This window comes from Mesoplodon bidens (genome assembly GCF_964165515.1).
Source record: "Mesoplodon bidens genome assembly, chromosome: X".
In the NCBI taxonomy this organism is placed as follows: domain Eukaryota; kingdom Metazoa; phylum Chordata; class Mammalia; order Artiodactyla; family Ziphiidae; genus Mesoplodon; species Mesoplodon bidens.
Window position 1 is genome coordinate 94269434 of NC_138163.1, and position 23509 is coordinate 94292942.

The window sequence follows — 23509 nt, forward strand, 5'->3', positions numbered from 1 at the left end:
CGGAAGCCGAAAACCCCGTTAGGCCTGGACTTATTCTCGCGAGGTTTGCCGTCCGCCCGGCCTGCACTGCGGTGTTTCCCGCGCGGGCTATCCCAGTTCGCGGGCGTACGGCGCGGCCTTTCTAACAGGCGCCGGGGCCGCCACGGTCATGGGTTTCCTGAAGCTGATTGAGATCGAGAACTTTAAGTCGTACAAGGGTCGGCAGATTATCGGACCATTTCAGAGGTTCACCGCTATCATTGGACCCAATGGCTCTGGTGAGATAAACCCGGCTGCGGCCCTGCTTAACGTCCCAGCCTGGACCCCCCCCCTATCCGGCAGCACAGTAGTACAACCCAGCCTGTGCAGCCTGAAATGTCGCGAACCCTAACAGGTTCCTTGCCCTCCTGAGGGGTTCGACCTGGGCCTGCTTTTCCCGCTCGGGTGCGCTGACGCGAACCTCTTGCCCAGGTGTCAGTTGCCCGCTCTTTGTGCGACCCCCTTCCCGGCCCGAGTGGTACGGGCCGAAGTCTACGTTACCCCGCCCACTGCCCCCTGCAGCCAAAAGTGGCGCGTCCGGAGCCAGCTGCCAGTCTCTGGCCACGCAGTTCCTCCCCGGAGCAGCTGCATCCGGCCTCCACGCATTGTTTGAACCCCCCGGCAGATGTGGGACCGCTCGTGGCCCTCCCGTAGCCTCCGGGCCAAACAGTATACTTCTGCTTCATCCCAGCGCCCCCTCCCGCCTCGCGTTGGTACACTCCAATTCCTTTTTTTTTTTTTTTTTTTCTTTTAAAAACTCTTCTCTGGAGGCGGCACTTTTGAATTTCGGACTCCGTGCTCGCGTCTCCGGAGTGCTTGGGGTCTCGACTCCCCGGCCTCAACTGAGAGGTGGGGATGCCTCGAATTCGAGGCATGCCTTTCCTACCACTGAAACCGTCAAAAGTCAGAACTCATTCGCTCGTCAAATTTATTGAATGCTTACTGCTTTATAAGGAGTTATTCAGTCAAGGTGCTGTGGAAACAGCGGAGAAGAGAATAAGCCATGCTTTCGGAGAACTTACATTCCAGAGGGGAAAGACGATAATAAAGGAGGAAATAAGCTGTTTTTCGGCTGTGATAAGTGCTGTGCAGGATTGATGTGATACAGTGATGTGACAGAGTGACTTGGATGGCTTTTTAGGAAGAGTGGTCATTAGTTAACAATACTGTATTGTATATTTTGTATATTTTAAAGTCGATCTTTAAAAAGTCACAAGAAAAAAATTAACTGTGAGGTGGTGGATGCTAACTAAACTTATTGTGGCAACCATTTTGCAATATATACAAATACAGAATCATGTTGTACACCTGAAAGTAATACAGTGTTGTATGTCAGTTATATCTTGTTAAAACTGGGAGAAAAAAATAAAAAGAAAGAAAAAGGAAGGCAAGGAGGAAAGAAAGGGTAGTCAGATAAGGCCTCTATTTCATATCTAAATTCCCCATCTCTAAATTATACACCATGGAGTCCTCCCATCTACGGACATTAGAGGTCTGTTTGGAATCCTGCTATGTTCCTTCACCTCAGAGGTGTTCTAGCTAAATCACTTTCTAGCCTGAGGGGCTGCCCTTACTGAAGTAGCTATAACTGATGGCCTTCCCTGGAGTCTTGCCTAGATATGGCTCTCTATTAAGCAGGGTTTCTCAACAGCAGCACTATTGACATTTCCAGTGAGATAATGCTTCGCTGTGGGGTCCGTCCTCGTAGGATGTTTAGTGGCATCCTTGGCTTTTACCCACTGGGATGTTTAGTGGCATTGTAAGGTGTAGGATGTTTAGTGGCATCCTTGGCTTTTACCCACTAGGTGACGGTAGCAACCTCCCCACCCCCTCCAGGTGTGACAATCAAAAATGTCTACAGGGCTTCCCTGGTGGGGCAGTGGTTGAGAGTCCGCCTGCCGATGCAGGGGACACGGGTTCGTGCCCCGGTCCGGGAAGCTGCCACATGCCGCGGAGCGGCTGGGCCCGTGAGCCATGGCTGCTGAGCCTGCGTGTCCAGAGCCTGGGCTCTGCAACGGGAGAGGCCACAACAGTGAGAGGCCCGCTTACCGCAAAAAAAAAAAAAAAAAAAAAAAAAATGTCTGCAGACACTACCAGATGTCCCCAGTGGGGAGGGGCAAAAATCACTCCACCCTCCCCCACCTCATTTGAGAACTACTGGCCTAGATGGCTAATGCTTGGGGTTCCACTGCAGTTTCTTAGGATTTTGGTGTGGTGGCCCCTGTGGAAAGAGCTGAGACGCACCTCTTGGCATTCAGTCTCCTCAACACGGGTAAATTTGTATACCCAGGTATTCCGAAAAGGCCCTTGGTCTGACTGGCCCTCCCTTACCCCGTTCTTTTTTTTTTTTTTTTTTTTTTTGACAGGCAAGAAGTAGGTTTATAGGATGCTTGTGAGGGATACAAGTGGGAAGGCGAGGGAGCTCTGCTCCAAGGATTCAGTTGAGCTACATTTTTATAATCAAAGGAGAATGGGGGAGGGGGAAGAGACTGCCTTCTTCCTCATTCTTCGAGTAGATGTCAGGCTTACATCCGACCCCATTCTTCAGTGCCCGGCTCCACAAGGCATTCTTTGATTCCCCTCAGTGAATTTCTCTCTGCCACATAGTAGACACTTGCTACATGTTCACGTTTATTCTGTTCTGTATCTTCATCACTGGTCTATGGAGTGCCCCAAAGAAGACATGCCTTGAAACATTATATCATTGTTCAGGTCATAATGCTTGTTATAAAAATGTTTACAATATTGAATGATTGCAAGTAGGGAGGCCTTTGGTTGTGAGATGTTCTTGCCATCCTTGGAGAGCATGGGAGAAGCCCAAAAGTTGGAAATGGGTGCCTAAAAGGCTGACTCCTGGTCAGTATGATGTGCTAGTCCTGCTGTGATGAGGGAGACTAAGCTAAGAGTCCAGACCTGGTTAGGATAGGATTGCCATTTATTGAGCATTCACTGTGTGGCAAGTACTTTATTTATTAGGACACTTTACCTTTAAATTCTCACAGTGACCCTAGGAGGGAGATACCATTATCTTTGTTTTATAGATGAGAAGACCCAGGCACAAAGAGTTGTGATCACTTGCACACTTGATTCTCAGAGCCAGGATCAGAACCTGTGCCCGTCATACCTGTGCTCCTGCCACTCCCACAGAGAACTGTGTGCCAACCATTGTTTTAGATGCTTTACCCATGAGTCATGGTTTTTCAGATTTTCCAGGTGTGGGAAAGGAAGGTCAGCTAAGAAGTGGTGAAACTAAGATTAGAACCTGGTCTGTTGGACTAGAACCCAAGGTCTTTTTTTTTTTTAATTTTATTTATTTATTTTTGGCTGTGTTGGGTCTTCGTTTCTGTGCGTGGGCTTTCTCTAGTTGCAGCGAGCGGGGGCCACTCTTCATCGCGGTGCGCGGGCCTCTCGTGTTGTGGAGCACAAGCTCCAAACGTGCAGGCTGAGTAGTTGTGGCTCACGGACCTAGTTGCTCCGCAGCATGTGGGATCTTCCCAGACCAGGGCTCGAACCTGTGTCCCCTGCATTGGCAGGCAGATTTTCAACCACTGCGCCACCAGGGAAGCCCCTAGAACCCAAGCTCTTAGTCACTGTCTTGTTTTGCCTCTGTGGAAGGACCTGGGCTGCCATTTTTATAGCTGGGTAGAAGGGTTTTAGAAATCAGGTCCTCAGTTCAAGGTCAGATAGCATGTTGGGGGGAATCTTGAGATAGAATTTATAGAGATTAAACTATTCCCTACCCCCAACCCCAGTCTAAATTTTTTTTTAATATATTTCTTTCTGAGTCTAAAATAGAGAAAGTAAAAACTGTGACTCCACTACTGAAAAGATAATCACTCTTTTTTTTTTTTTTTTTTTTTTTTTTTTTTTTTTTGCAGTAGGCGGGCCTCTCACTGTTGTGGCCTCTCCCCTTGCAGAGCACAGGCTCCGGACGCGCAGGCTCAGCGGCCATGGCTCACGGGCCCAGCCGCTCCGCGGCATGTGGGATCCTCCCAGACCGGGGCACGAACCTGTGTCCCCTGCATCGGCAGGCGGACTCTCAACCACTGCGCCACCAGGGAAGCCCCAAGATAATCACTCTTAATGTTAAAAACCTTATTTATTTATTTGAATAGTGAATATATGCACATGGTATAAAATTCAGAAAATCCCAAAGGATATACAGTAAAAAGGAAGATTCTCTCCCTTCTCTGACTTGTTACCTATTTTCTTTCCCAGAAATGACGACTGTTACACTGTTTATATTTTTATGCCTTTCCGTCTCCCCAAGTTTTGTTGTTGTTGTTGTTTTTAAATTTTTTGGCTGCATTGGGTCTTAGTTGTGGCATGCAGGATCTTTCGTTGCAGTGCGCAGGCTCTTCGTTGCGGTGTGTGGGCTTCTCTCTAGTTGTGGCGCGTGGGCTCATTAGTTGCAGTGCGTGGGCTCTCTAGTTGTGGCGGGCTTAATTGCCCCGCGGCATGTGGGATCTTAGTTCCCCTACCAGGGATCGAACTGGCGTCCCCTGCATTGCGAGATGGATTCTTAACCACTGGACCACCAGGGAAGTCCCCCCAAGTTTTGATTATGAAACTTTTCAAACTTACACCTGTGTTTTACTTAATCATTTGAAAGTAAATTGCAGACATAATGATGTTCCACCCCTAAAGGATTCAGCATTCATCTACTAAGATTACCATTCTCCTGTTTACCAGTATACCATTATCACACCTGAGAGAATTAATTTCCTCATGTCATCAGTTATCCAGTTTATATTCAAGCTTCCCAAATTGCTCCCCAAAATGCCTTTTTGGGATTTTTTTGGAACCAGAATCCAGTCAAAGTTTGTGTGCTGCCTTTGCTTATGTCTCAGTAATCTCTGTATCCTGGAATGGTTCTCCCCAAAAGACACTGACTTTTTAAAAAGACCAGACCAGTTGTCTTGTAGAATATCCCACATTCTGTGTTTGTCTTAAGGTTTCTTCATGGTGTCATTTACCATGTTTCTCTAACTGCTGTATTTCCTATAAACTGGAAGGTAGGTCTAAAGGTTTGTTTAGATTGAGGTCAAATATTTTAGGTAAGATACTTCATAGGTGAATGTTGTATCACTATAGGGATATGCCTTTTTAAAAAAATTACGTTAAAATACACATAACATAAAATTTACCATTTTAACCATTTTTGAGTGTACAGTTCAGTAGTGTTAAATATATTCACATTTTTGTGCAACCAATCTTCTGAACTTTTTCATCTTGCAAAACTGAGACTATACTCATCAAATAACAGCTCTGCATTTTCCCCCTTCCCTCAGCCCCTGTGTGTGTTTTTTTTTAAACTTGGTTGAGATCAAACTATGTTGAGTTTTGTATCATGCTTGCTTCTCCTATTGTGGGTATTTTCCCATGTCATCAAAGGTTGTAGAGGGACTTCCCTGGCTAATACTCCACACTTCCAGTGCAGGGGGCGTGGGTTCGATCCCTGGTTGGGGAACTAAGATCCCACATGCTGCACGCCATGGCCAAAAAAAAAAAAAAAAAAAAAAATGTAGAACGATTTATTCTGTGAATATACCATTTCCTTAGATGGGGTTCTAGTTTTTGGCTGCTGTAAGTGGTAACTGCAAAGGAGCTGTTTTTCTAAGCCTTTGATCCAGGGCTTTGGTCAGGCCCAGCCTTTACAGGGGCAAAGCAGTATTTTGTCCTCCTGTTAATCTGTGCACTGAGTGGTTAGGGAACATTTATGTTCTTGTCAATGTCTCCTTTATTCCTTTTCCTCTCCCCTTCTTCGTGACTTCCCCTCCTCTACTTTGTCCTGTCCTCCCTTAGGTAAGTCAAATCTCATGGATGCCATCAGCTTTGTGTTGGGTGAGAAAACCAGCAACCTGCGGGTAAAGACCCTGAGGGACCTGATCCATGGAGCTCCTGTGGGCAAGCCAGCTGCCAACCGGGCCTTTGTCAGCATGGTCTACTCTGAGGAGGGTGCTGAGGACCGCACCTTTGCCCGTGTCATTGTTGGTGGGTGAGGCTGGCCAGAGGTTCTCCTTGGGTCCACGGGCATCGGGGGGTGGCTAGACTAGTTTGTTGGGGTAGGAGGGAGGCCTAACCCTCGGTTGACTCATGCATTGTCTTGTAGGGGGTTCCTCTGAGTACAAGATCAACAACAAAGTGGTCCAGCTACATGAGTACAGTGAGGAATTAGAGAAGTTGGGCATTCTTATCAAAGCTCGTAACTTCCTCGTCTTCCAGGTGAGCATTTTTAACAATTATTGGCTACCTGCTTTTTGTTCTATCCCCACTGGACCTGCTCCATCTCTGGCCTCATCATCTCTCCCCTGAACTAATGTAACAGCTTCCTCGCTGGGCTTCCCGACTCCAGTCTTGCCCCTTCCTGTTCATCCCCTAGGCCAGGGTCATCTTATGGGAGCACAAATATGTTTCTTTCCCTCCTCTCCTTAAAACATTTCAGTGATTTCTCATTGCCTTCTGATGGCAGTTCTCAAATTGTAGTCTCCAGATCGGCATCAACTGGGGACATGTTAGAAATGCACATTCTCAGGCCCTACCCCAGACCTATAGGGGCAGAGACTATGGGGTGGGGCCCAGCCATTTGTGTTTTCCCAGGCTCTCCAGGTTATTATGATGTACGCTAAAGTTTGAGAACCGTTGCCTTAGCATGAAATCCAACTCCTGTCATTCGTGAAACACCACCCTTCGGTGCTTGCTCACCTCACTAGCCTCATATGCCATTACTCTTCCCTTCTAGCCCTGCCCTCCAGCCTAATTAAGCCTTTTACAGTTTCCCAAATTCACCTGCTTTCTTTGGCCTGCAGGCCTTTGCAATATTAATTTTCCTCTATGTGGAATAACCTCGTCTCTCTTACTTTCTTGGTTAGTTTCTTTCTTGGTTAGTTTCTTCCCCATCTTCCAAACTCATCTTAGATGTCACCTTTGGGAAACCTTCCCACATAGGTACCCCTACCAGTCTCCTACCCTCAAGCTTCATTTAGTTCTTTTTCTGTGCTACTGGTGTCACTGCACGTAACACACGGTGTTGTCTGTGCTTCTGTCTCTTCTGTTCCCCATGTACCTCAAAAGGCAGGGAATGTGTCCTCAAAGCTCAGTGGTGAAATGTGGCACCCACTGTGTGGAAGGGATCAGTGAACTTTTTCTGAATGATTGAGTGGGAGTGGGTAGCGGGAACTGGACTGGCTAGGGTCTAAGTGGGGAGAGTGTTTTGACCTTTACTAGGGTGCTGTGGAATCTATTGCCATGAAGAACCCCAAAGAGAGGACAGCTCTTTTTGAAGAGATCAGTCGCTCTGGGGAGCTGGCCCAGGAATATGACAAGCGAAAAAAGGAAATGGTGAAAGCTGAAGAGGACACGCAGTTTAATTACCATCGCAAAAAAAACATCGCAGCTGAACGCAAGGAGGCCAAACAAGAAAAAGAAGAGGTAGGTGACCAGGTTGCCTCTGGGCTCTGAGAGGCCAGATTTAAGCCAGTGCCTTACTGATGCACCCCTGCCTCCACACCCCTATTTGCACAGGCTGACCGCTACCAGCGCCTGAAGGATGAGGTGGTGCGAGCTCAGGTACAGTTGCAACTTTTCAAACTTTATCATAATGAAGTGGAAATCGAGAAGCTCAACAAAGAACTGGCCTCTAAGAACAAGGAGATCGAGAAGGACAAGAAGCGCATGGACAAGGTAGAGGATGAGCTGAAGGAGAAGAAGAAGGAGCTGGGCAAAATGATGCGGGAACAGCAGCAGATTGAGAAGGAGATCAAGTAAGTGGCAGGCCTGGGTATGTGACTTGTGGAAAGCCAAGAGGCTGGGCTGTTTCCTAGGGCTCCTCTGAGCCCAGAGCCCAGTGCCTGTACTAGTTTCTCTCTCTTCCCCTTGACTTGCTTTGGCTAGAATCAGGCACATTAGTTGACTTGCATTTTAGACAAATAGAGTATTTAAGTACTCAGACTCCGGGTAGATAGATACTCAGAAGAGGAGAACTTGAAAGGGGTGGTGGCTTTGCCAAGTGAGAGGGAGTGATGGGAAGCCACTCGTGGCTGTAGTCTCTTCCTAGAAGAGGAAAACTGGAGCTTGAAGTTTAAAGGACAGAAATTTGAAAAGGTTAAGTCAGATTACATGAACACAGGTTACTCTTGGGAGTGGTTACTGAGGGGCCTGACCTGGCTAGGGTTGAGGCAGGGGTGGTAGCTTTACCTTATAGAGTGGCTGGAATGCCAGGCCAAAGCCATCATTTCTAGGGAATAGCCCCTTTTTTGAGGATCTGTGGGGCATTAGGCCCTTGTTCTTTTAGGCACTTCCCTGAGGCTTGGAGTTTAGGCCCCCTTTGGATTAAAAAGCCTTGGAACCCTCCCTTCTCCCACAGTGCTAACTGGTTTCCCCCTTCCCTTCTCGCAAAAGGGAGAAGGACTCAGAGCTGAACCAGAAGCGGCCTCAGTACATCAAAGCCAAGGAGAATACCTCCCACAAAATCAAGAAGCTGGAAGCAGCCAAGAAGTCCCTACAGAATGCTCAGAAGCATTACAAGAAGCGTAAAGGTGACATGGATGAGCTAGAAAAGGAGATGCTGTCAGTGGAGAAAGCCCGGCAGGAGTTTGAGGAACGGATGGAAGAGGAGAGTCAGAGTCAGGGCAGAGATTTGACCCTGGAGGAGAATCAGGTAAGCTCTTGCGGGGGTGGGGAGTAGAGAGATCGCTGGGCTGATATGGACTGACTTGGTCATCCCTGTCCTCCTTCCCTGTCCCTGACACAGGTGAAGAAATATCACCGGTTGAAAGAAGAAGCCAGCAAGAGAGCAGCTACCCTGGCGCAGGAGCTTGAGAAGTTCAATCGAGACCAGAAGGCCGACCAGGACCGGCTGGATCTGGAAGAGCGGAAGAAAGTAGAGACAGAGGTGGGCATGCCGTACAAGATTAGGAGTGATGGTCCAGAGAAAAGGAAGTAAAGATAGTCTTAACAGTACTGACAATAGCTAACATCTAGCAAGCACTTACTGTGTGCTAGACACTGTTTTTTACATGTATGCAGTCATTTAATTCCTCATTTTCCAAATGAGGAAAGTACAGCACAGAGGTGAAGTAATTTGCCTAAGGTTATTAAGTGGCCAAACTGGGATGTGAACCTGGGCAGTCTAGCCCACACTTTTTTGGTTCGATCCTCTCTTGATTGGTGAGGAAGTTAGCCCAGGCTGGGTAGAACACCTATGAGAGGGTTTCATAGGGCCCAAGGTGACCCCATCAGTTAGCAGAGCCACATTGAACACCATCTTTGTGTCTGCTTTTTTTTTTTTTTTTTTAAGATTTAATTTGATTTATTTTTGGCTGCGATGGGTCTTCATTGTCGCACACGGGCTTTCTCTTTTTGTGGCGAGCGGGAGCTACTCTTTGTTGCAGTGTGCCGGCTTCTCCTTGCGATGGCTTCTCTTGTTGTGGAGCACGAGCACTAGGGTGCTCGGGCTTCAGTAGTTGTGGCTCGTGGGCTTAGTTGCTCTGCGGCATGTGGGATCTTCCCAGACCAGGGATCGAACCCATGTCCCCTGATTGGCAGATGGATTCCTATCCACTGTACCACCAGGGAAGTCTCTGTGTGTCTGCTTTTTAATGGGCCTCCTGCACTAGTGACCCATTGTCCGTGACTGTTGGGCTCTTGGATGAGCAGGCACGTGGTGGGTGGTGAGCCAGGGCCCCATGGTCTTGGAGTTAACTTACTCAGCCTATGGTGATGTAGTGTATTTGTCTTTCTCCCAGGCCAAGATCAAGCAAAAGCTGAGGGAGATTGAAGAGAATCAGAAGCGGATTGAGAAACTGGAGGAATACATCACAACTAGCAAGTATGTGGCCTTGTAACCTTTCCTCTTACTTCCAGGCCTGTTCTTGTGAACCCTTCCTGTCCTGCCCCTCTCCAGGCAGACCCACAGAGTCCCTCTCGGCCAGGAATATTTTCTGGCCGGCCAGGGTAACCCTTGTGTTTCCTTACTTTGTAGGCAGTCCCTCGAGGAGCAGAAGAAGCTAGAGGGGGAGCTGACAGAGGAGGTGGAGATGGCCAAGCGGCGAATTGATGAGATCAATAAGGAGCTGAACCAGGTGATGGAGCAGCTGGGGGATGCACGCATTGACCGCCAGGAGAGCAGCCGCCAGCAGCGAAAGGCAGAAATTATGGAAAGCATCAAGCGCCTGTACCCTGGCTCTGTGGTAAGAGTGGAGAGGGAACTCATTTCCTGAGCACTTACTTTCACACTCACTGTCAGATAATTTTCACAGCAGCCCTGTGAGGACAGGATTGCTAGTCCCATTTTTACAGCTGGGGAAACTGAGGGTCAGAGAGGTTAAATGACTTGCTCAAAACAGCGTAGCTTATAAGTATAAGAACTGCAATTCAGGGACTTCCCTGGTGGGGCAGTGGTTAAGAATCCGCCTGCCAGCGCAGGGGACACAGGTTCGATCCCTGGTCCGGGAAGATCCCACATGCCTCAGAGCAACTAAGCCTGTGCGCCTCAACTACTGAGCCTGTGCTCTAGAGCCCGAGCACCACAACTCCTGAAGCCGTGTACTTAGAGCCCGTGCTCCGCAACAAAAGAAGCCACCGCAGTGAGAAGCCCGCGCACCGCAACGAAGAGTAGCCCCTGCTCACCACAGCTAGAGAAACCCTGCATGCAGCAACGAAGACCCAACACAGCCAAAATAAATAAATAAATAAAATTAGAAAAAAAACTGCAGTTCAGACCCAACTTGTTCTGATTCTTAACCTCGTGTTCTTTTCATCACACCAGTTGTATCTTTCTGAAAGTTTTGTCTTGCTTGTGTCCACTCCTCTGTGGGAGGTGGGGAAACTGGAGAGGGCTTGGGGAAGGGAAGGGGACACAGGGCAGGAATTAGCTCCCAGGAAGTAGCTCTGTGCAGGCATCAGTATGAGCTTCTTTGGCATGTAACAACCAGCTCATTCATTAGGCTTTATCAGATCTCTTGGCCTCTTAAACCAAATCCTGAGTCCCCAGATTCCCTGAATATTATTCCTCTATTGCTGTACTTCCATCCCTGGGTTCAACTTAATTGAGTTCCACAACTATTTCCTGATCTTTCCTATAGACACTGCTGGGGAGTTGGTAAGAAGGAGTTAGACTCAGTCACTGCCCTTAAAGATCTTACCCTCTATCTGATAGTTCTTAGGGAACCATGGTTGATTTGGGGGGCATGGGGGAAGTGAACTGAACAAAGAGATTTACTTTGCTGGGTGTTTGTGAGAATTTGATATAATGCATATAGGGTCTCTGACATAATGCCTGGGTGGCAGTGGTCTGTGAAATGGTAAAAGTGAGGTTTAGAAAGATGATTTTTGGATTCAGACATGACTGCCTGAAGTTGTTGTTGCTTTAAAGCCAAAGTAGGTTTTTCTTCTGTAGTGTGGGGGCTGTGTTCCTGATAGAAATTCTGACCTGTTCCCACCCCCTTCCAAGCTGGGAATTGGGGTTCCTAAGCCAGCTCCCAAAAGCCTCATGCTTCACTTTTCTCTTCTGACTTTCCCTAGTACGGCCGCCTCATTGACCTCTGCCAGCCCACACAAAAGAAGTATCAGATTGCAGTAACCAAGGTTTTGGGTAAGAACATGGATGCCATTATCGTGGACTCAGAGAAGACAGGCCGGGACTGTATTCAGTATATCAAGGAGCAGCGTGGGGAGCCTGAGACCTTCTTGCCTCTTGATTACCTGGAGGTGAAGCTGGTGGTGATGGGGTCAGGGCAGTGTGAGAGGGCTGCTCCTCCTAGCCCTCCGTGTTCTGCCATTTAACTGAGCTTCTTCTCACAGGTGAAACCTACAGATGAGAAACTCCGGGAGCTGAAGGGGGCCAAGCTGGTGATTGACGTTATTCGCTATGAGCCACCTCACATCAAAAAGGCCCTGCAGTACGCTTGTGGCAATGCCCTTGTCTGTGACAATGTGGAGGATGCCCGCCGCATTGCCTTTGGAGGCCACCAGCGCCACAAGGTATGGATTCCCTTGCCCATATTGGAGTTGGACAGGCTTAGTATTGGCGATTCCTCTGTTTAGCTTCTCCCCTCTCTTCTCTTCTCCCTGCTGTATGTAGACAGTGGCACTGGATGGTACCCTGTTCCAGAAGTCAGGGGTGATCTCTGGCGGGGCTAGTGATCTGAAGGCCAAGGCCCGGCGCTGGGATGAGAAAGCAGTAGACAAGTTGAAAGAGAAGAAAGAGCGGTTGACAGAAGAGCTGAAGGTAAGCCATAGGCAGGGCTGTCCCTAAGAATGGGGGTCCGAAGCCCAGGCCAGCCGGCCACCTTCTTACCACCTAGCCCCTCTCTCTTGTCCACTTTAGGAGCAGATGAAGGCAAAGCGGAAAGAGGCAGAACTACGTCAGGTGCAGTCTCAGGCCCATGGACTGCAGATGCGGCTCAAGTACTCACAGAGTGACCTAGAACAGACCAAGACACGACATCTGGCCCTGAATCTGCAGGTGGGGCCTGGCCTTCAGCCCTGTTTGCCGAAAGCCATCCTCACATTCCTGGCCTAGGTTTTTCTGGGGGTGGGGAACTTGTCCCACTTCCTTTGGGGAGCCAGACATAGCATAGAGTCAGACAAACAGGGGTTCAGATCTTGGCTCTGTATGACATTAGGCAAGTTACTAAACCTCTGTGTTGTATCTGTTCAAATCTTTTGCTCACTTTTGTATTGGTTTGTAAGTTTTTTGAAAAATATATTCCAGAAACAATATCTTTGTCAAACATATGTATTGCAGATACTCAAAAGACAAAACAAAACAGGAAAAAAAAACAAAAAACAAACAAAATAAACCTCTCAGTGTCAATTTTTTCATCTTAATCTGTAAAGTGGGAGTTAGAATTATAGGGTCCTTACAAAGATTGAATGAGTTAATACATGTGAAGTATTTAGAGTGATTCCTCATAGCCAGTGAATGTTCAGTAAATGTTAGGTGCTATTAGCATAACTAATTCATTCAACAAATATTTGAGTTCCTTCTGAAAGTTTTCAAAGTGAACTACAGATATTTCAGTCCCTGTGGGTGGGGGTACTTTTATAGATATAGTAATGTGTTTGATTATGGGTGCTTCCCCAACTCACCCTGGAGGTTTATGTAATATGTAGTATATGTATCATTTTTCTAAAATCAAAAAGTCTGAATTCCAAAACATACCTGGCCCCAGGGGTTATTGATGAGGGAGTGTGGACCTGTAAGTAATGATGTTTACTGTGTGCCCAGCCTTTTGGATTGAAGCTGGCTGACTAGAGGCCAGGGAGGAAGCCATGTGATGGTCCAAGTGAGAGATGATGCAACCTTAACAGCAGTGCTAAGTCAGGTTCTCTCAGCATGTGGCGAGTTAGCCCTTTTTGTCCATGGGGCTAGTATACTCAAGGTGGCTCTTTTTCTCCAAGGATCCTGGTCTCTTTTGTCCTCTCAACCCCGTTTCCTTCAGGAAAAGTCCAAGCTGGAGAGTGAGCTCGCGAACTTTGGGCCTCGAATCAATGATATCAAGAGGATCATCCAGAGTCGAGAGAGGGAAATGAAAGACTTGAAGGAGAAGATGAACCAGGTTGGTAGGGGATGAGCCATGCCAGCATGTGCATCAGGGCAGGACTGAGGCTGGAAGCAGCACTCTGACCCAGAGGGCCTTTTCTCTCCCTTGCTTCCCCCCTCAGGTAGAGGATGAGGTATTTGAAGAGTTTTGTCGGGAGATTGGTGTGCGCAACATCCGGGAGTTTGAGGAAGAGAAGGTGAAGCGGCAGAATGAAATCGCCAAGAAGCGGTAGGTGGAAGTGTGGTTAGAAGGGGAGGCTGGGGTGCCCTTGAGCCCCTAGCCTGACATCTGGGAAGTCAAATGCCATCGTAAGGCAGGGAGCAGCTTTTACAACGATGGGCATTTATGGTATGTCAGCCTTAAAGAACAGGGACATCAGGGAAGCATGTGGCACAGTATAGGGATTAGGAGTACCAACTTTAAACGTGGTTTGCCTGGGTTAAAGTCCCAGCTCCATGGTTCATTTATCTTGGGCAGTGACTTGACCTCTCTAAGCCTGTTTCCTTATGCGTCAAGTGGGATAATTGTGATACCTATCTCATAGAATTGTTGGGGTGGATCAGAGGTTGGGCTTAATCCTTATAAAGTATTTAGCATGATACTTTGCACCTACTAAGAGCAATAGATATTAGCTTTTTTTTTTTTTTTTGGTCACGCCATGTGGCTTGCAGGATCTCAGTTTCCCAACCAGGGATTGAACTTGGGCCATGGCAGTGAAAGCACCGAATGCTAACCACTAGACCACCAGGGAACTCCCAATAGATATTAGCTTTTATTATTGTCATTGTCCTGATGGGTGATGTGGGAGAGGAGGACCAAAGTTCTAGGTTGGAAGAATAGTAAGAACAAAGCAAGTTTCTCCTTTCTTTCCCACTTTAGTTTATTCACTTGTTCAACAAACCTTGTTTGAATACCTACTTGTGCCAAGTTGTCCTGTGCTAGGTATTGGAGAGAGTGGGGAGATGAGGGTAAGATAGGTGAACACAACACAGTCTCTCTGAAGGAGGTCACCCCCTGGACCCAGGGCTTCAGTCAGCAGTTCATCTAGCCCATCACCCATACAGTAACTGTTCATTGCTCTCCTACCCCCAAGTCAGGCTCAAGGGATATAGAATTGAATCAGAGACTGTCCTTGTCCTCAGGGAGTTATGGAGTAAAGAGGAAGACAAACAAGTAGATCAGCAGTTTCAGAATGATGCCGTACTTGAGGTAGGTAGAAAATACAGAGGAAAATGTTCAAGGAGCTGCAAATCAACAAAAGGAAAAATAAAAACCTAGAGACCCAGTAGAATAATGGAGAGAGGATGTATTAGCATTTCAAGGAAAGAGAAGCTCGAATGGCTAATAACTGTGAATTGATGTTCCATCTCATTCCTAATTAGAGAAAATGCGAATTAAAACAACCTAGCAGTATTTGGTGAAAATAAGTCTACACGAGCCCAATGACAGCAAAGCCACTCCTGAGTCTATATCCCAGAGAGAGTCTTGGCCACAGGGTGACAAAGAGACACATTCAAAGTTGTTCATCTTGGCATAATTTGTAATAGTGGGACATTGGTGGCAATGTAGACGGCCATCACTGCAGAGAAGTATAAGTTAAATATGATGACTATACAGACTATGGAATACTGTGTAGCAGTTCAGACAAGAACTAGATTTACAGGCAGTAACAGGATAAATTTATAACACTGTACATTTGTATAAATTTAAAAACAAAACAACATTTTACAAGGATATGCATTTTTAAGGTTATATACGTATGTATGTATGTGTGTGTATGTATGTATGTGTGTGTATGTATGTATGTATGTCACTTTGGTGTACATGCTCACTGTAGGGAAGATAATAGGAGTAGAAATCAGATTGAACCAAAGGAGAAAAGGGAAAGGTCTTGTACAGACAGCGATCATAAGTGTTTTATGGACTATGGGGTATGATTATACCAAAAAGGGAGGAACCCAACAAAGTGTAATAGGAACTAAGAACCTGCTCACAATCGTTGGGAAAGGTTTCATAGACCAAGGAGTGATGAACTGGAGATCTGTAGAGTGAGTAGGATTTAGCCAACCTGGCAGTAGACAGAAGAAGGGAGTTCCAAGCAGTGAGAACAGCATGCTCAGAGGTGTGAGAGAGCATACCTTGTTCTGCAAACTAAGTATTGAATGTCTGGAGCAGAAAAATGGGGTCAGGAGGAAGGCGGAGGTGTTGGAGAGGTCAGCAGGGGCCAGATCACAGAAAGCTTTGTGAGTCATGCTTAGGAGATTGAACTTAAAATTGCATAGCTCAAAATTATAGAGTTAATTACATCCCATTTGGATTATAGTGACTAATAGGTTTAAGCTGCTAGCATGACATCTGGCAGCATCTGTCACTCCACATTGGGGGGTGGAGGGACAGTTGGAAGTTAGACCTGCCTGTCCTGCTAGTATCTGTGTATGCTGGTTACATACTCTTGAGTTTCTATAGAGATGGGGAGGAGGGAACTAGCAGGAATCTATTTTCTCCATTTTTTTTTTTTTTTTTTTTTTTTTTTTTACTACCCAAGCTCTGCCCCTTTAGAGATTCTGGAATGTTGGGGCAGAGGTGTATGCGGGGGTTTGGGGGTAGTTGGAAAGAGTCAAAGCCCATGAACTGAATATGAACTGAATACAGCCAGTATACCTGGAGGTGGTGATGATAACTAAAATTTGTTGAGTACTTATTGTGTACCAGGCATGGTTCTAAGGACTTTATACATATTGACTCCCAATAACTCTGAGGTAAGTGCTATTAATATTTCCATTTTTCAGGTGAGGAAACAGGCATGGAGAGTATGACTGACTTGTCTGAGATTCATTACTAGTAAATGGCAGAGTTGAGATACCAGTCCCCTTATCCCACCACATTATATTGCAAGGATGCCAGGAGAAGAAACCCAGGTTTTGGTGTTTACACCCGGGATCTAATCTCTCTTTGCCAGCTCTGTGGCCTTGGGCAAGGTCTTTTACCTCTTGGCCCAAGTTTCCTCATTTGTAAAATTAAGATAATAATGCCTTCTCGTGGAGCTGTTCATTAGAGGATTAGAGGTAATGTATGTAAATTACATAGAAGCTTAATAAATAGGAATTATCATAGCTGGTGGGTTCAGGTGGACCTTTTTGTGCCTCCTTCTAGGAACTCAGAATGGGGGCTCCAGTGTTTAAAGGAGGATTCATGGAGTTTGGCCCAATCTCCTCTGCCTTGTGCCATATCTACAAAGCTAGGCCAAGGAACTTAGTTCTGTAACTTCAGGGGACAGTTTTATGTGGATGAGCTGAGTGGTGACTAAAATTCAGCAGTAACTGAGTCCCTGTGCCCTAGGCCTAGTTCTCCTTTCTCCCCACAGTTTGGAGTTCGAGAATCAGAAGACTCGCTTGGGCATCCAATTGGATTTTGAAAAGAACCAACTGAAGGAGGACCAGGATAAAGTACACATGTGGGAGCAGACAGTGAAAAAAGATGAAAATGAGATAGAAAAGCTCAAGAAGGTAAGGAAGGAGACCATGAAAAACTAAACTAAAAGCTAAGAGGAAAAATTGGAAGAGATAATATCCATAATTTATAAAGGCCTCTTCTAAATAAGAAAAACACCAAGACCTAGATAGGGAGAAAAAATGAGTAAGTGGCACAAACAGTTCAAGAAGAGATTCAAATAACCCATAAACACATATATATAATTTAGCCTTAGTAGAAATCAAAGGAATGCAAATTAAAACAATTATGTGTAATTTGTTTCCTATCACATCACCCAAGATTTTTTTTTTTTTTTTAAATGATACTGGCCATGATGCACAAAACCAGCATTCTTAGGCCATATGGCACCATCCATTGAGAGTCTTCGGAATACATTTCTCCTCAGTAATACATGAGGAAATCCAGCATGCTGGCACATAGGTTGATGTTTTTGTTTTGTTATTTATTTATTTATTTGGTTGTGCTGGGTCTTAGTTGCCGCAGGCGGGCTCCTTAGTCCTGGCATGCAAACTTAGTTGCGGCATGCGTGTAGCATCTAGTTCCCTGACCAGGGGTTGAACCCAGGCCCCCTGCATTGGGAGTGTGGAGTCTTATCCACTGCGCCACCAGGGAGGTCCCCCAGGTTGTTTATTTTTTAATTTAAAAAAAATTATTATTATTATTTTTATATTTTGGCTGCTTTGGGTCTTCATTGCTGCGCATGGGCTTCCTCTAGTTGTGGCAAGCGGGGGCTACTCTTCATTGCGGTGCGCGGGCTTCTCATTGCGGTGGCTTCTCTTGTTGCGGAGCACAGGCTCTAGGCGTGCGGGCTTCAGTAGTTGTGGCACACGGGCTCAGTAGTTGTGGCTCCTGGGCTCTAGAGCGCAGGCTCAGTAGTTGTGGCACATGGGCTTAGTTGCTCTGCGGCATGTGGGATCTTCCCGGACCAGGGCTTGAACCCCTGTGCCTTGCATTGGCAGGTGGACTCTTAACCACTGTGCCACCAGGAAAGCCCTGCATATTATTTCTTATGAGCCATTTGAGAGAAAGTTGCAGATATGTCCCCTTCTGTGACTTTCAGATCAAAATGAAAACATCCTCCTTTAAAAAAAATCAGAGCATAATAGGTAAGATGACAGTCCCCTTTGACCACTCTCAATCCCAGTCCCCTTACTCTTCCTGGGGCTAATCTCATGTAGGGTGTATTCTTCCAGACCTTATAGGCATTTACTTAAATACTTTTTTTTTTTTAATTTTTTTTTTTTTTTTTTGCGGTACGCGGGCCTCTCACTGTTGTGGCCTCTCCCGTTGTGGAGCACAGGCTCGGGACGTGCAGGCTCAGCGGCCATGACTCACGGGCCCAGCCGCTCCGCGGCATGTGGGATCTTCCCAGACCGGGGCACAAACCCGTGTCCCCTGCATCGGCAGGCGGACTCTCAACCACTGCGCCACCAGGGAAGCCCTACTTAAATACTTTTGCATTCATATATATGTACTCATGCAAAGTGCACAGTATTGTTTTTGTGGGTGTTTTAAAAACATTGATGTTATTGCTCATGACAGTAGTCTTGGTGTGGAAAAGATGCTTAAATAACATTAAGTCAGAATATAGACTTTTAATTACAATCTAGTCTCAACTATGTAGACCTGTCCATAAGTAATGCTGAGGGGAAATAGGCTAAATGTTAATTGGTTCTCTCTGGCTGGTGGGATTACAAGTAATTTCTTACTTTCCTCCTACTTCATACTTTTCCTATACTTTGAACTTTTCTACAGCAGGCAACTTGTATATTGGGGTAAGGGGGAGGTCAACAAAATAATTTGGAAAAAGGTAAAAGAACTCAGAGGGCTGATGGGGGTTTGTAAAAGCAGAGCTCATTGAAGACAGATTCCAGCAAACTGTCTGGTGGAAAGGGTGGGGACAATGAGGCAAGATCCCAAGGTGAGCTGGGGAAAGCCTTCACTTCTTGTCCTGTTCACCGTGCTGGGACCAGGAGGAACAAAGACACATGAAGATCATAGATGAGACCATGGCCCAGCTACAAGACCTGAAGAATCAACACCTGGCCAAGAAGTCAGAGGTGAATGACAAGAACCATGAGATGGAGGAGATTCGTAAGAAACTGGGGGGCGCCAACAAGTGAGTGGGTTCAGGCCTGGGCCTGGGGGAGGTACGTAGTACGGGCAGCTTGCTGGATTTGGGTCTCACCTATCTCCCTGGATCTTCTTAGGGAAATGACCCATTTACAGAAGGAGGTAACAGCCATTGAGACCAAGCTTGAACAGAAACGCAGTGACCGCCACAACCTGCTACAGGCCTGCAAGATGCAGGACATCAAGTTGCCACTGTCTAAGGGCACCATGGACGATATTAGTCAGGAAGAGGTGAGTATTAAGGCTGGTGGTGGGTGTGAGCTGTGAACAACATAACCAGGAATGGGGGATGAAGGTGGCTAGGGAGGGCAGGTGAGAGAGAGAGAGAGAGAGAGAGAGAGAGAGAGAGAGAAAAGGATGGTGGGTGCAGGTGGTGAGAGACAAAAGGAGGGATGCAGGGGAGATGAGGCAGGGTGAGGCTGTGAAGGCAGGTGAGGTGAAAGGTAATAACCTTGGTGTGAGAGGGAAGTTGTTGGGGGTAGGGCTGCATGTCAGTAGGTGGTGAGGGAGGTAAGCCAGGAGAGGAGGAAGTCATTCATTAACCTTAGGGACTTGAGCTAAGATAGTTCCAGCAGGTGATGGATATTGGTAGGAGTGGGAATTGAGGGACATTAGCCAAGAGCAAAGGAAGATGGAATTGAGGGACCTGAGGGATGGTAACTTAGCTGCAGTGAGGGAGGTTGGCCAGGAGAGAGTTGGGTAAGGGACATCAGCAATGCAGAGGTGATGAAGCTTAGTTATGGAAAAGGGAGAGACACCAGCCAATAGAAGAGCCAAGGCATTTTATCCACTGGAAGTGAAGCTTGGTAGCAAGGGGCTGGGAATGTTAACTGAGAGGAGGTTTGCAGATATCTTGTCTTTGACCTGAACATGTATTTCAGTCCCACATGTCTTTCTCCCTCCTTTCTTCCCAAATAGCATTTCCATTTAATTCAGCAAAATATTTTGAACACCGGCAGTGTGCCAGGCATCATGGTAGCATGTGATATAATTACTCCTAATCCTAAGCACAGCCCTGCCAGGCAGGCATCGTCCGGTGTTACAGATGAGGGTTTGTGTGTTTAAATGAGGATTCAAGCAACAGCATGGCTTGCCCAGGGTCACGCGGTTAGTCGGCGGTAGAGCCCAATTTTGAACTCAGATCTTTCTCCTGTCAGAGCTGCTCTTCCTTTTGCCACAGGTACTTTCTAGCAAGGTGCTTCTCAAAGACATCGAAGGCTGCAAAGGAGCCCCTCAGCCCCCTCTAGAGGAGCAAGTGCTCTTATGGCCATTCGGGTCCATTTGACTCTCCCTCTTGCCATTGCAGGGTAGCTCCCAGGGGGAGGATTCAGTGAGTGGCTCCCAACGAACTTCCAATATCTATGCACGAGAGGCCCTCATCGAGATTGACTACGGCGACCTGTGTGAGGATCTGAAGGTGAGGCTCAGCCTCGGGGAGTGGGTACATCCTCCCAGCTGTCCAGAGAGAGGGTCAGCTCATCTGGGGGCCCTGTGGAGACAGACCATGTCTGGAAAGAGGGGCAAGCTGGCAAGGCGGGGGGTGGGGTGGAGTTGTGATCCATGGCTTCCCCCCATATGCACACACAGACACAGGCACATCTTCCACCTCCACCCCCAGCTGCCCCCATCCCTGCCTGTTGCCAGTCTTCCCCTTCCACCTGTGTACACATCTCAGCCCAGATACACGGAGAACAGGCTCCTGTACAGTGAACAGATAGACCTCGGGGGGTTCTCAGGGCTCTGTCCCAGGCATCCTTTCCTTCTCTCATCCTGGGTATCTCCTCTACTCCCCTGGCTTCAGCTGCCATCTCTATGCTAGGGCCCACAGGTACCTCAAACCCCAGCCTTCCTCCCCAAATCGGCCTCTTCTCTTCAGTGCCAGCCCCAGGTTCAAACCAGAAATCTGAGCCTTGTCCTTAACTCTCTCTCTCACTTTGCATATTCAGTGAATTACCAAGCCCTGTCAATTCTACCTTCCAAATATCTACTGAATTCTACTCTTCTCTGTTTCCACTGTCTCTCTAGTTGAGGCTGCTTTCACCACTCACATGGACTACTGTGGGAGCCTTCTAAATAGTTTCTGGTGCTTTCCAATCTTTCCTTATAGCCAGGCAGGGGGACTTGATTTGTTTTTTTTTAACCTTTTTATTATGGAAAATTTCAAACAGATACAGAAGTAGAGAGAATGATACAATGAACCCCAGGTACCCATCATCCAGCTTCAATAATTAGCAACATATGGTCAATCCTGTTTTTTATACCCTTCCCCCTCCTGATTGGCACATTTTAAATCAAATTCTAGATATTCCATTCATAATTACCTCAGTATATATCTCTAGGACTCCTTTTTAAAAAATGTAACCACGATATTATACCAAAAAATTAGCACTAACTCTGTAATGTCACCTGATATTCAATAAATGTTTAGATTTCCATGAATGTCCCATAAATATCTTTTTTAAAAATATTTTTTCTGGGCTTCCCTGGTGGCGCAGTGGTTGAGAGTCCGCCTGCCGATGCACGGGACACGGGTTCGTGCCCCAGTCCGGGAAGATCCCACTCGCCACGGAGTGGCTGGGCCCGTGAGCCATGGCCGCTGAGCCTGCGCGTCCGGAGCCTGTGCTCCACAACGGGAGAGGCCACAACAGTGAGAGGCCCGCGTACCGCAAAAAAAATAAAATAAAATAAAATAATTTTCTGTGTTTAAATCAGGATCCAAGTGAGGTCCATGTGTTAAAATTGGTCTCTTATGGTCTATAACATTTTTTATCCCTTTTTATTTTTTTCTTGCTATTTATGGAAGAAACTGGGTCATTGGTCTTGTACAATTTTCTATACTCTGAATTTGGCTGATTGTGTCCCATGATGTTTTTTGACATGTTCTTCCATCCTTGTGTTTCCTATAAACTGGTAGTTAAATCTGTGGTTTGATTGGATTCAGATTCATTTTTTATTTTGGGCAAGAATATATCATACATGGTGCCGTGTACTCATGAACTTCCTTTTGCATCGCATCAGTAGACACTGAATGTCAGTTCTCTCTATCTTTGTAATGATAAGATTGATGAATGCTCAACACTACCTGTGAAATATTCTTGCCAGAAACTCAAACAAGGATCTGATTAAGCTTTTATGTCCACCAATTACATGAAACACTGGTGCCAGAGGAACATGTTAAATAAAAGCACAGGGATGCAGTTAACTAAATCCAGACTGTGGGAAACTCTAAAGGACAAAAGACCTGGTCTCTTCCATAAATAAATGGGAAGAAAGAAATAAACAGAAAGGGAGAACTTTTATAGGCTTATGAGACAAATCAACCAATTACAATGTGTGGCCTTCCCTTGAATCCATTGCAAAGAAAAGAGAGGCAGGGGAATTTATAGATTAAATGAGATTTAAGAGACATATCAGCGAGTTGTAATGTGGGCACCTTATTTGGAACCTGCTTTGAAAAAAACCTGTAAAAAAATTTTTATGTAACACAATTGGGATGATTTGAACACTGACCAGATAGTTTATGATGTTCAGGAATTGCTGTTAATATTTTTAGGTGATAATGGTATTGTGGTTTTGTTTTTAAAATGTCCTTACCTTTTACAACAGTGGTTCTCAATGGGTGGGGTGGATTTTGCCTCCCCAGGGGACACTTGGTAATGTCTGGAGATACTCTTGTCACACCCAGTTGTCGCAACTGGGGCAGGGGTTGCTACCAGTATCTAGTGGGTAGACAACAGGGATGCTGCTAAACATCCTACAGTGCACAAAGGACAGCCCCCACAACAACAAATTATTTGGCTCAAAATATCATTAGTGCTGAGATTCAGAAACCCTGTTTTAGAGGTACATACTGAAGTATTTATGGATGAAACATTTGAGATTTGGTTTAAAATAGTTGAATATAGAAAGAAATTGGGTATAGATGGCAGAGTATTGGCCATGAGTTGATAATTATTGAAGCTGGGTACGTGGGGTTCATTGTATTATTCTCTGCATTTCTGTGAATGTTTAAAAATTTACGTAATGTAAAGTTAAAAAAGGAAAAGCAATCATGATCACCATGTTCAGGTGTTGTTAGCCCCATCAATCTTATAAAGTTCCCTATCAGCCTTTCACAGCTGGTTTCAGCAGCTATTAACGAACGATCATTGCCTACATCTATTAAGGGCTGCAAAATGGTAATTTTCTGATTCTTTCATTCCTCCTACATTTATTAATTGGATTTCTAAAAAAGAACTTTCTCACATCAACTGTTTAGTTCCCTTGAAATTCAGTTAGTACAGAAAAGGTAGAATAAATACTTAATTCTTTGCCTTTAT

General features: G+C 46.2%; 1 protein-coding gene across 3 annotated transcripts in view; it reads left to right on the forward strand.

Annotated features, from left to right (window-relative positions):
- The first annotated feature begins 63 nt into the window (after positions 1-63).
- The window catches only part of LOC308608394 (structural maintenance of chromosomes protein 1A), a 34937-nt gene continuing 11491 nt past the window's right edge, over positions 64-23509 (forward strand). Inside the window, exons 1-19 of one of the 3 annotated variants that reach the window (XM_081221392.1) lie at positions 64-257; positions 5824-6012; positions 6131-6243; positions 7246-7449; positions 7543-7781; positions 8419-8677; positions 8771-8911; positions 9765-9847; positions 10001-10208; positions 11542-11727; positions 11821-12000; positions 12101-12247; positions 12347-12484; positions 13464-13580; positions 13687-13793; positions 16930-17071; positions 19031-19176; positions 19268-19421; positions 20497-20607. In XM_081221392.1, coding sequence (XP_081077518.1) covers positions 149-257; positions 5824-6012; positions 6131-6243; positions 7246-7449; positions 7543-7781; positions 8419-8677; positions 8771-8911; positions 9765-9847; positions 10001-10208; positions 11542-11727; positions 11821-12000; positions 12101-12247; positions 12347-12484; positions 13464-13580; positions 13687-13793; positions 16930-17071; positions 19031-19176; positions 19268-19421; positions 20497-20607 — 2973 coding nt within the window. In that variant the 5' untranslated portion in view covers positions 64-148. The remainder of the gene's footprint in view (positions 258-5823; positions 6013-6130; positions 6244-7245; positions 7450-7542; positions 7782-8418; positions 8678-8770; positions 8912-9764; positions 9848-10000; positions 10209-11541; positions 11728-11820; positions 12001-12100; positions 12248-12346; positions 12485-13463; positions 13581-13686; positions 13794-16929; positions 17072-19030; positions 19177-19267; positions 19422-20496; positions 20608-23509) is intronic. The other 2 variants (XM_081221393.1, XM_081221394.1) reach the window with 2 other exon arrangements.